The sequence below is a fragment of the Cherax quadricarinatus genome, chromosome 11, assembly GCF_038502225.1.
Source record: "Cherax quadricarinatus isolate ZL_2023a chromosome 11, ASM3850222v1, whole genome shotgun sequence".
NCBI classification, from domain to species: Eukaryota; Metazoa; Arthropoda; class Malacostraca; order Decapoda; family Parastacidae; genus Cherax; species Cherax quadricarinatus.
This window is the reverse complement of record NC_091302.1, coordinates 21,343,010-21,356,314: the sequence shown is the minus strand read 5'-3', so window position 1 is coordinate 21,356,314 and position 13,305 is coordinate 21,343,010. Positions and strand designations below refer to the sequence as shown.

The 13,305-nt window shown below is 41.2% G+C and overlaps 1 protein-coding gene across 4 annotated transcripts in view; it reads right to left on the bottom strand.

Moving 5' to 3' along the window:
• The window catches only part of LOC128687713 (Vesicle transport protein Use1), a 243,882-nt gene extending 231,984 nt beyond the window's left edge, over window positions 1–11,898 (bottom strand). For 2 of the 4 annotated variants that reach the window (XM_070083964.1, XM_070083966.1), the window contains exon 1: window positions 11,735–11,893. In XM_070083964.1, coding sequence (XP_069940065.1) covers window positions 11,735–11,845 — 111 coding nt within the window. In that variant the 5' untranslated portion in view covers window positions 11,846–11,893. Of the gene's footprint in view, window positions 1–11,734 lie in introns of all 4 variants that reach the window. The other 2 variants (XM_070083965.1, XM_070083963.1) reach the window with 2 other exon arrangements.
• Between the last annotated feature and the right edge of the window lie 1,407 nt (window positions 11,899–13,305).

Genomic DNA, 13,305 nt, shown 5'->3' with positions numbered 1-13,305 from the left:
TACTAGTAATCTCTTCCTTAAATCACTTGTTAAAGCAACTGCTCAAGAAGAAATTTCTCGCATAGCTAGTAGTAATAAGTTATCACAAGTTATATACACTGATGGATCTAAACAGGAGTCTTCTGGCACGGCTGCATCTGCTCTTGTTGCCACCTCCCTAGTTAAGAACGATAATAAATTTGTCGAGTTAGGCATAAGAATTAACAACTGGGCGTTTACACTGCAAACTGAATTGTTTACAATCGTAATGGCGCTAAAGCTAACCTATGACACTGAGCTTGACTCTATCATCATTACTGATTCTATGTCATCACTGAATGCTCTTAACTCATATAATGACTCCAACAACATGCTCATTGGAGAAGCCAGGTATAGATACTCAAAAATCAGGGACAAAGGAATTAATGTACAATTGCTATGGATCCCATCACACACAGGATTACTCCTTCATGATAAAGTTGATAAGTTAGCCAAGAAGAGTACCCAGAAGGAGAATGTAGAATATAATTTTGGTATAACTGTGTCTAGCACTAGGAATAATATTAGAGAAGTAAATAATGAAAATAATTGTTATAGGAATGCAATTAGAAGCCTGAGTAGATCTATAACCCACTATGATAACATGAACGTAGATAAGCATGTTTATGGAGCAACTTGCAATGCGAACAGACTGACTGATGTTGTAGTGGCCAGGCTTAAGCTTGGTCACAAGTACAGTGGACCCCCGGTTTACGATCAGCTCCCAATGCGACCAATTATGTAAGTGTATTTATGTAAGTGTTTTTGTACGTGTATGTTTGGGGGTCTGAAATGGACTAATCTAATTCACAATATTCCTTATGGGAACAAATTCGTTCAGTAATGGCACCTGAACATAGTTCTGGAATGAAATAATATCGTAAACCGGGGGTCCACTGTACTTCTGGCAGTTTGGGAGACACACAGATGATGATCAAACTAAATGTAAATTATGTGATCAGGCATATGGTCACTCTCTTGAACACTATGTGCTTAATTGTCCACTTATTGAGGAATACAGAGATAGACAATATAATAACCTATGTGACATGTCAAGATATCTTATTAATGAAAATAAGATACCAGACATACTAAGCAAATTTCCTAAATTTCCTTGTAACAGATAAGTGAACTATAGATATGTAGAGCAAATGAGAGAGTGGGTGAGATGTTATCAAAAAATTTTGTTGAAAATAAGAAAAAGTTTTGGAGTGAGATTAACAAGTTAAGGAAGCCTAGAGAACAAATGGACTTGTCAGTTAAAAATAGGAGAGGAGAGTTATTAACCCTTAAACGGTCCAAACAGATCAACGTTCATATTCGTAGTGCTACAAAAGTAGATCTACTTTTTTTTACATATTTTCAAATATAACAAAAAAAAAAATGTAGATAAAAGTTTTTTTACACGTTTTCAAATGTAAAACAAAAAAGATCTATATTTTTTACATACTTTCAGATGTTGAAAAAACGTATATATACGTTTGGACCGTTTAAGGATTAAATGGAGAGTTAGATAGGGAAGCTGTGATTTTGTGTATAGGGCAAGGAGGAATAACATCTTGTAGGAGTGAGGAAGAGCCAGTTGTGAGTGTGGGGGAAGTTCATGAGGCAGTAGGTAAAATGAAAGGGGGTAAGGCAGCCAGGATTGATGGGATAAAGATAGAAATGTTAAAAGCAGGTGGGGATACAGTTTTGGAGTGGTTGGTGCAATTATTTAATAAATGTATGGAAGAGGGTAAGGTACCTAGGGATTGGCAGAGAGCATGCATAGTTCCTTTGTATAAAGGCAAAGGATGCAAAAGAGAGTGCAAAAATTATAGGGGGGATAAGTCTGTTGAGTATACCTGGTAAAGTGTATGGTAGAGTTATTATTGAAAGAATTAAGAGTAAGACAGAGAATAGGATAGCAGATGAACAAGGAGGCTTTAGGAAAGGTAGGGGGTGTGTGGACCAGGTGTTTACAGTGAAACATATAAGTGAACAGTATTTAGATAAGGCTAAAGAGGTTTTTGTGGCATTTATGGATTTGGAAAAGGCGTATGACAGGGTGGATAGGGGGGCAATGTGGCAGATGTTGCAGGTGTATGGTGTAGGAGGTAGGTTACTGAAAGCAGTGAAGAGTTTTTACGAGGATAGTGAGGCTCAAGTTAGAGTATGTAGGAAAGAGGGAGATTATTTCCCAGTAAAAGTAGGCCTTAGACAAGGATGTGTGATGTCACCGTGGTTGTTTAATATACTTATAGATGGGATTGCAAGAGAAGTAAATGAGAGGGTCTTGGCAAGAGGCGTGGAGTTAAAAGATAAAGAATCACATATAAAGAGGGAGTTGTCACAGTTGCTCTTTGCTGATGACACTGTGCTCTTGGGAGATTCTGAAGAGAAGTTGGAGAGGTTGGTGGATGAATTTGGAAGGGTATGCAAAAGAAGAAAATTAAAAGTGAATACAGGAAAGAGTAAGGTTATGAGGATAACAAAAAGATTAGGTGATGAAAGATTGGATATCAGATTGTAGGGAGAGAGTATGGAGGAGGTGAATGTATTCAGCTATTTGGGAGAGGACGTGTCAGCGGATGGGTCTATGAAAGATGAGGTGAATCATAGAATTGATGAGGGGAAAAGGGTGAGCGGTGCACTTAGGAGTCTGTGGAGACAAAGAGCTTTGTCCTTGGAGGCAAAGAGGGAAATGTATGAGAGTATGGTTTTACCAACGCTCTTATATGGGTGTGAAGCATGGGTGATGAATGTTGCAGCAAGGAGAAGGCTGGAGGCAGTGGAGATGTCATGTCTGAGGGCAATGTGTGGTGTGAATATAATGCAGAGAATTTGTAGTTTGGAAGTTAGGAGGAGGTGCGGGATTACCAAAACTGTTGTCCAGAGGGCTGAGGAAGGGTTGTTGAGGTGGTTCGGACATGTAGAGAGAATGGAGCAAAAGAGAATGACTTCAAGAGTGTATCAGTCTGTAGTGGAGGGCGGGGTAGGGGTCGACCTAGGAAAGGTTGGAGGGAGGGGGTAAAGGAGGTTTTGTGTGCGAGGGGCTTGGACTTCCAGCAGGCATGCGTGAGCATGTTTGATAGGAGTGAATGGAGACAAATGGTTTTTAATGCTTGACGTGCTGTTGGAGTGTGAGCAAAGTAACATTTATGAAGGGATTCAGGGAAACTGGCAGGCCGGACTTGAGTCCTGGAGATGGGAAATACAGTGCCTGCACTCTGAAGGAGGGGTGTTAATGTTGCAGTTTAAAAGCTGTAGTGTAAAGCACCCTTCTGGCAAGACAGTGATGGAGTGAATGATGGTGAATGCTTTTCTTTTTCGGGCCACCCTGCCTTGGCGGGAATCGGCCAGTGCGTTAATAAAAAAAAAAAGATATGTAGATATAAATCCATATGTACTCCTGTTAACCCTTTGGGGTCTAGTTCCTGGGCCTTTTGTGGATCCAAATGCTCATGCGCTACCGTCCACAGGATGGATATGGGGTGCACAATAAACTAGCCAATTCAGTGGCAAAATCTCTAATCAACTAATCATGACGAGGCCTCAATAAATAAGTTCACTGCAGACCTAGAGACTGTTGACTGGCCTACAGAATTCTCCAAGGCCAATGGTATTGACAACTGGACAGACATTTTTCTTAACAAATTGCTTAGACTATACAACAAACATTGTCCTATAAAAACGAAACAGATCACAAATAAACGGCTCAGTTGCCCATGGCTAACCAGCAGCATCCTGAAATCCATTGATAAGAAACACCAGTATGAAAAGCAATATAGACGGTTTAATACACAAAGATATTCTTAAACAATATTCATCAGTTCTCACCAAAGTAATAAAGAAAGCCAAACAGTTGTACTACTCCAGCAGATTCACTGACACAAGAGGAGATATAAAAAAGACCTGGAAAACACTCTCTCAGATTCTGGGCACCCACAAACTGAAAAAAAAAAAACAAGAATATTGTCCTAACTAAACCTAATGAAACACCACTGCATCCCACTGAAACAGCTAACAAGATACAGTGGACCCCCGCATAACGATATTAATCCGTTCCTGAGAGCTCATTGTTATGCGAAATTATCGTTATGCGAATGAATTTTCCCCATAAGAAATAATGGAAATCAAATTAATTCGTGCAAGACACCCCAAAGTATGAAAAAAAAAATTTTACCACATGAAATATTAATTTTAATACACACAAACTAAAAAAGGCATGCACAGTTACATGACACTTACCTTTATTGAAGATCTGGTGATGATTGATGGGATGGGAGGAGGAAAGTCTTAGTGTTTAGAAGGGGAATCCCCTTCCATTAAGACTTGAGGTGTCAAGTCATTTTCTGGGGTTACTTCCCTTCTTCTTTTAATGCCACTAGGACCAGCTTCAGAGTCACTGGACTTCTGTCGCACAACATATCTGTCCATAGTGGCCTGTACCTCTCGTTCCTTTATGACTTTCCTAAAGTGTTTCACAACAGCGTCAGTGTAATAGTCACCAGCACGGCTTGCAATAGCTGTGTTAGGGTGATTGTTATCAAAAAAGGTTTGCACTTTAAGCCACATTCCACACATTTCCTTAATCTTTGAAGTAGGCAACTTCTTCAATTTCTCTCTCCCCTCCTCCGAACCAGTTTCCTCAGGTCTGGCCTCTTGCTGTTGAAGTTGATCTAGCAGCTCATCAGTGGTTAGTTCTTCACTGTCCTCCTCCACCAACTCTTCCACATCATCCCCACTAACCTCCAACCCCAAGGACTTTCCCAGTGCCACAATGGATTCCTCAACTGGCATAGGATTTCCAGGGTTAGCCTCAAACCTTTCAAAATCCCTTTGGTCTACACATTCTGGCCACAGTTTCTTCCAAGCAGCATTCAAGGTCCTCTTAGTCACTCCCTCCCAAGCCTTACCTATAAGGTTTACACAATTGAGGATATTAAAGTGCTCTCTCCAAAATTCTCTTAGAGTCAATTGAGTTTCTGAGGTCACTACAAAGCACCTTTCAAACAGAGCTTTTGTGTACAGTTTTTTGAAGTTTGCAATAACCTGCTGGTCCATGGGCTGCAGGAGAGGAGTGGTATTAGGAGGCAAAAACTTCACCTTAATGAAGCTCATGTCCCCATAATGTCGCTCTGCCACGTCTGTAGGATGACCAGGGGCATTGTCTAACACCAGGAGGCACTTAAGGTCTAATTTCTTTTCAGTTAGGTAATCTTTCACATTGGGGGCAAATGCTTGGTGTAACCAGTCATAGAAAAAGTCCCTAGTGACCCATGCCTTACTGTTTGCCCTCCACAGCATACAAATTAGCCTTGAGGATATTCTTTTGCCTGAACGCTCTGGGAGTTTCTGAGTGATACACTAATAAAGGCTTCACTTTGCAATCACCACTAGCATTGGAACACATCAACAGAGTAAGCCTGTCTTTCATAGGCTTATGTCCTGGGAGTGCCTTTTCCTCCTGAGTAATGTAGGTCCTGCTTGGCATTTTCTTCCAAAACAGGCCTGTTTCATCACAATTAAACACTTGTTCAGGTTTCAGTCCTTCACTGTCTATGTACTCCTTGAATTCCTGCGCATATTTTTCAGCTGCTTTGTGGTCCGAACTGGCAGCCTCCCCATGCCTTATCACACTATTGTATGCCACTACGCTTCTTAAATCTCTCAAACCAACCTTTGCTGGCCTTAAATTCACTCACATCATTACTAGTTGCAGGCATTTTTTTAATTAAATCCTCATGCAACTTCCTAGCCTTTTCACTTATGATCACTTGAGAGATGCTATCTCCTGCTATCTGTTTTTCATTTATCCATACCAATAAGAGTCTCTCAACATCTTCCATCACTTGTGATCTCTGTTTCGAAAACACAGTTGAACCTTTGGCAAGAACAGCTTCCTTGATTGCCGTTTTGTTGGACACAATAGTAGCGATGGTTGATTGGGGTTTACTATACAGTGGACCCCCGCATAACGATGGCATCACATAGCGATTTTTCCGCATACCGATTACTTTTATCGCAAAATTTTTGCCGCGCATACCGATTAAAAACCCGCTTACCGATTTTCGTCCGAGACGCGTCCAATGTGCCCTCAGCCAGCCTCACATGTGCCGGCCGTCCCATTGTTTACCAGCCAGCCTCCGCGGTAACATCCAAGCATACACTCGGAATATTTCGTATTATTACAGTGTTTTCGGTGCTGTTTCTGGAAAATAAGTGACCATGGGCCCCAAGAAAGCTTCTAGTGCCAACCCTGTGGTAAAAAGGGTGAGAATTAGTATGGAAATTAAGAAAGATTTTGAAGGGTTTGGGGCTAACCCTGAGAAGCCTATGCCAGTTGTGGAATCCATTGTGCCTACTTCAAAGATTAAGGAAATGTGTGCACAGTGGGTTGAACTGCAAACCTTTATAGATGAAAATCACCCTGACACAGCTGTTGCAAGCCGTGCTGGTGACTATTTCAATGACAATGTTGTGGCCCATTTTAGACAAATCGTAAAGGAACGGGAGGTACAGAGCTCTATGGACAGATTTGTTGTGCGACAGAGGTCCAGTGACTCTCAAGCTGGTCCTAGTGGCATTAAAAGAAGAAGGGAAGTAACCCCGGAAAAGGACTTGCTACCTCAAGTCGTAATGGAAGGGGATTCCCCTTCTAAACAGTAAGAAGATAATGCTCTCCCCTCCTCCCATCCCATCAATCATCACCAGATCTTCAATAAAAGTAAGTGTCATGTAATTGTGCATGCCTTTTTCAGTTTGTGTGTATTAAAATTAACATTTCATGTGGTAAAAAAAAAATTTTTTCATACTTTTGGGCGTCTTGCACGGATTAATTTTATTTCCATTATTTCTTATGGGGAAAATTCATTCGCATAACGATTATTTCGCATAACGATTAACCCTCTTGCACGGATTAAAATCGTTAACCGGGGGTCCACTGTACAACCTGGCCAGCTCGGAGACACCCACTCCACTTTCATACTTAGCAATGATCTCTTTCTTCATCTCTATAGTAATTCTCACCCTTATTCCTGTAGGGTTGGCACTAGAAGCTTTCTTGGGGCCCATGGTCACTTATTTTGCAGATAAAATCCCCAAAAACACTGTAATAATACGAAATGTTGCGATTGTATGCTTGGATGTTACCTCGGAGGCTGGCTGGTAAACAATGCCACCGGCGGAACATGTGAGGCTGGCTCAGGCCGCACATTAGACGTGTCTCGGATGAATAGCATTGAGTGGGTTTTTTAGCAGTATGCGAGGCAAAATCTTAGCGATAAAATGTATCGGTATGCGGATTTAACGTTATGTGATGCCAACGGTATGCGGGGGTCCACTGTAAATGACTTCTTCTCAACCATAGGATCTAATCTTGCCAGTAAAATCCCACATACCAACGCCGTGCCAAGGACTATCTAGACGGGAATTTCCCAAATTCCTTCTATCTTGTACCAACTGAGCCCACGGAAGTCACTGCGATCATAAATTCACTTAAAAATAACTCGGGGAATCTGTCTCACATCCCACCATTATTGTACAAGCGAGCGGCCCATGTCCTTTCGCATGCTATTACATTACTTTTTAACAAGTCACTAGAAACTAGCACCTTCCCGAAATTACTCAAGACGGCAAGGGTTACACCAATACATAAAGGTGGTGAATCTACAGATTTAAACAACTATAGGCCAATATCAAACTTATCATTGCTATCCAAAATCTACGAGAAACACGTGCACAGGAGACTGCATTCATTTAAAACGGCACAAAACATACTCAACCCCTGCCAATTTGGATTCAGGAAAAATAAAAGCACTAATGATGCAATTGTAAAAATGCTAGATCTGCTTTACACAGCACTGGAAAATAAGGAATATCCGCTAGGAATTTTTATTGACCTAAGAAAAGCTTTTGACACAGCAGACCACGGCATCCTACTACACAAACTTGACCATTATGGTATAAGAGGCCATGCGCTTGCATATTTTAAATCCTACCTTACTAATAGGTATCAGTATGTCACCATTAAAGACACAGCCTCATCAACACGGCCACTTGATACTGGAGTTCCTCAGGGAAGTGTCCTTGGACACCTGCTCTTCCTCATTTACATCAATGATCTTCCAAACGTATCCCAACACCTGAACCCCATTCTCTTTGCTGACAACATGACTTATGTCATCTCTCACCCTAATCTTGCCACCCTCAACACCATTGTTAATGAGGAGTTGATGAAAATATCAACTTGGATGACAGCCAATAAACTTACACTTAACACTGACAAAACCTACTATATTATGTTTGGTAGCAGAGCAGGTGCTGCGCAAATTAACATTAAGATCAACAGCACTCTAATTGCCAGACATAATGAGCGCAAATTCTTAGGCCTATACCTTAACAACAACCTGAATTTCAGCACCCATATCCAACACATAACAAAAAAATTATCCAAAACAGTTGGGATCCTCTCCAAGATACGATACTACATGCCGCAAACTGCCCTTCTCATACTATACCATTCACTCATTTACCCATACCTCACCTATGCTATTTGTGCTTGGGGATCAACTGCAGCAACACATCTAAAGCCAATAATAGCCCAACAAAAAGCTGCAGTAAGAATAATCACTAAATCCCATCCCTGGCAACACCCCCCCCCCCATTCTTCATAGATCTAAACTTACTCCCTGTTCAGAACATCCACACTTACTACTGTGCAATCTACATCTACAGGACCTTAAATTCTAATATTAACCTTGACTTAAAATGCTTTCTTGATAGTTGTGACAGGACCCACAGGCATAACACCAGACAAACATCTCTATGACATTCCCCGTGTTCGACTAAACCTTTACAAAAATTCAATGTATGTCAAAGGCCCTAAAATCTGGAACACTACCTGAAAACTCTAAAACAGCAGACACATTCATCACCTTCAAAACTGCCATTAGAAAACATCTTATCTCCCTCATACACCCCATCAACTAACTACATAAAAACCACCTGGTGGTTCACACTTACACTCACTCACCCATTGACTATAAACACAGAAATATGAATCTTAATCTTAAAATAATTCAATTTAATTCATTTCAAGTTTATTCACTATAAGGGTTACAATGTGGGGTTTACAGGTTTTGGGTATTGTGTGGTTTACATGTTATAAAATACTAATTACAGAGGGGGCCACTAGGACACCTAGCATGGCTAGGCATTTCAGGCACACTTAGATTAATTCTTAACATTAAATCCTTACAGATTATGGTATTAAGGCTAAGTGACTACGTCATAATTTGTGAGTTTAGCAATACTTTTGTTTTGGCACAATACAAAGTGTCTATATTGGAGTATCATAGGCAAACTTATGACTAAAAAGGATTTATTATTTTAAGATTAAGATTAGTTATTTCTGGGTTTATAGTCAGTGGGTGAGTGAGTGTAATTGTGAACCACCAGGTGGTTATCATGTAGTTAGTTGTTGGGGCGTATCAGGGAGATAAGATGTTTTCTAAATGTAGTTTTGAAAGTGATGAATGTGTCTGCAGTTCAAGAGTTTTCAGGTAGGGTGTTCCAGATTTTAGGTCCTTTAAAATACATTGAATTTTTGTAAAGGTTTAGTTGAACATGGGGAATGTCATAGAGATGTTTGTGTCTGGTGTTGTGCCTGTGGATCCTGTCACAACTATCAAGAAAGCGTTTTAGGTCAAAGTTAATATTGGAATTTAAGGTCCTGTAGATATAGATTGCACAGTAGTAAGTGTGGATGTTGTGAACAGGGAGTAAGTTTAGATCTATGAAGAGTGGGGGGGGGGGGGTTGCCAAGGATGGGATTCAGTGATTATTCTTACTGCGGCTTTTTGTTGGGTTATTATTGGCTTTAGGTGTGTTGCTGAAGTTGAACCCCAAGCACAGATAGCATAGGTGAGGTATGGATATATAAGTGAATGGTATAGTGTGAGAAGGGCAGTTTGCGGCACGTAGTATCGTATCTTGTAGAGGATCCCCACTGTTTTGGATACTTTTTTTGTTATGTGTTGAATATTGGTGCTGAAATTTAGGTTGTTGTCGAGGTATAGGCCTAGGAATTTGCCCTCATTATGTCTGGCAATTAGTGTTGTCTAACAAAGGGTTAAGTTGCGCAACACCTGCTCTGCTACCAAACATAATACAGTAGGTTTTGCCAGTGTTAAGTGTAAGTTTATTGGCTGTCAACCAAGTCGATATTTTGAGCAGCTCCTTGTTAACAATGGTGTTGAGGGTGGCAAGATTAGGGTAGGAGATGACATAGGTCGTGTCGTCAGCAAAGAGAATGGGTTTCAGGTGTTGGAATATGTTTGGAAGATCATTGATGTAAATGAGGAAGAGTAGGGGTCCAAGGACACTTCCCTGCAGAACTCCAGTATCAAGTGGCCGTATTGATGAGGCTTTGTCTTTAATGGCGGCATAATGATATATATTAGAAAGGTAAGATTTAAAATATGCAAGCACATGGCCTCTTATACCACAGTGGTCATGTTTGTGGAGTAGGATGCCGTGGTCTACTGTGTCAAACGCTTTTCTTAGGTCAATAAAAGTTCCTAGCAGACATTCCTTATTTTCCAATGCTGTGTAAAGCAGGTCTAGCATTTTTATAATTGCATCATTAGTGCTTTTATTTTTCCTGAATCCAAATTGGCAGGGGTTGAGTATGTTTTGTGACGTTATAAATGAATATAGTCTCCTGTGCACGAGTTTCTCAAAGATTTTGGATAGCAATGGTAAGTTTGATATTGGCCTATAGTTGTTTAAATCTGTAGGGTCATCACCTTTATGTATTGGTGTAACCCTTGCCGTCTTGAGTAGTTTCGGGAAGGAGCTAGTTTCTAGTGACTTGTTAAAAAGTAATGTAATAGCATGCGAGAGGACATGGGCCGCTCGCTTGTACAATAATGGTGGGACGTGAGACAGAGTCCCCGAGTTATTTTTAAGTGACTTTATGATCGCGGTGACTTCCGTGGGCTCAGTTGGTACAAGACAGAAGGAATCTGGGAAATTCCCATCTAGGTAGTCCCCGGCACGGGCATTGGTACGTGGGATTTTATTGGCGAGATTAGATCCTATGTTTGAGAAGAAGTCATTTATCTTGTTAGCTGTATCAGTGGGATGCAGTGGTGTTTCATGAGGTTTAGTTAGAACAATATTCTTGGTTTTTTTCAGTTTGTGGGTCCCCAGAATCTGGGAAAGTGTTTTCCAAATCTTTTTTATATCTCCTCTTGTGTCAGTGAATCTGCTGGAGTAGTACAGTTGTTTAGAATTCTTTATTAATTTGGTGAGAACTAATGAATATTGTTTAAGAATAACTAGTTAAGAATAACTAGTCATAAGTTTACCTGTGATACTCCAATATAGACACTATGTATTGTGCCAAAACAAAAGCATTCACATTGCTAAACTCACAAACTATTATTTAGTCACTTGGTATTTAGTCAACTTACTCCACAATTTGTAATAATTTAGGGTTAAGAATTAATCTAAGTCTGCTCGAAATGCCTAGCCTTGCTAGGTGTTCTAGTGGGCCCCTCTGTAATTAGTATTTTATTACAGGTAAACCACACAATAACCAAAATCTGTAAAACCTGCATTATAATCCTTATAGAGAATAAACTTTGATTTGATTGATCATCGTGAGTCTCACGACTAACCATTACTGAGTCACTCAACTAACCATCATAGCAATAGTCACTCAACTAACCTTCTCAAATGTCCAGTCTTTTTGTTTGTTGCCATTTGCCATTTGTTGAGTTTCCTGCAGAAGACGAATAAAGTTGATCTCCAACCTGGACCTTAACACTGACGCCTCCATTATTGCTGTTATTGTTGAGCTTATGGGGCCACCCCACGTAAGTCCGTACTGAACCCAGGTTATTAAGCAACCCCAAGTAAGGCCGTACTGAACCCAGGTTATTAAGCCACCCTACGTAAGGCCGTACTGAACCCAGGTTATTAAGCCACTCCACGTAAGGCCGTACTCAACCCAGGTTATTAAGCCACCCCACGTAAGGCCGTACTCAAACCAGGTTATTAAGCTACCCCACGTAAGTCCGTACTGAACCCAGGTTATTAAGCAACCCCAAGTAAGGCCGTACTGAACCCAGGTTATTAAGCAACCCCAAGTAAGGCCGTACTGAACCCAGGTTATTAAGCCACCCTACGTAAGGCCGTACTGAACCCAGGTTATTAAGCCACCCTACGTAAGGCCGTACTGAACCCAGGTTATTAAGCTACCCCACGTAAAGCCGTACTGAACCCAGGTTATTAAGCCACCCCATGTAAGTCCGTACTGAACCCAGGTTATTAAGCCACCCCACGTAAGGCCGTACTGAACCCAGGTTATTAAGCCACCCTACGTAAGGCCGTACTCAACCCAGGTTATTAAGCCACCCCACGCAAGGCCGTACTCAACCCAGGTTATTAAGCTACTCCACGTAAGGCCGTACTGAACCCAGATTATTAAGCTACCCCACGTAAGGCCGTACTGAACCCAGGTTATTAAGCTACCCCATGTAAGTCCGTACTGAACCCAGGTTATTAAGCTACCCCACGTAAGTCCGTACTGAACCCAGGTTATTAAGCTACCCCATGTAAGGCCGTACTGAACCCAGGTTATTAAGCTACCCCATGTAAGGCCGTACTGAACCCAGGCTATTAAACTAAGATAAGATAAGATAAGATAAGATTTCGTTCGGATTTTTAACCCCGGAGGGTTAGCCACCCAGGATAACCCAAGAAAGTCAGTGCGTCATCGAGGACTGTCTAACTTATTTCCATTGGGGTCCTTCATCTTGTCCCCCAGGATGACACCCACACCAGTCGACTAACACCCAGGTACCTATTTGCTGCTAGGTGAACAGGACAACAGGTGAAAGGAAACGTGTCGAAATGTTTCCACCCCACGTAACTTTGTAAATTGTGAGTTCATTACCTTTGTAAATTGTGAGTTCATTACCTTTGTAAATTGTGAGTTCATTACCTCTGTAACTTGCTCAGCTATCAAAACTTTGGAGTCCAGTCCCTGGACCAATTATGTACCTCTGTAATCTTTTGACTACCGCCCACAGGATGGGTATGGGGTGCATAATAAACATATTAAACTAACCCCACGTAAGGCCATACTGAACCCAGGTCCCCCTCAAGGAAAGTTCCTTGATGTTCGCGAGGGGCTCTTGATTTAGGGAATTTGATCTCTGCTCCAGCTCCCCGAATTAAGCCTGAATGCCTTCCTCATCCCCCCCCCCCAGGCACTGTATAATCCTCCGGGTTTAG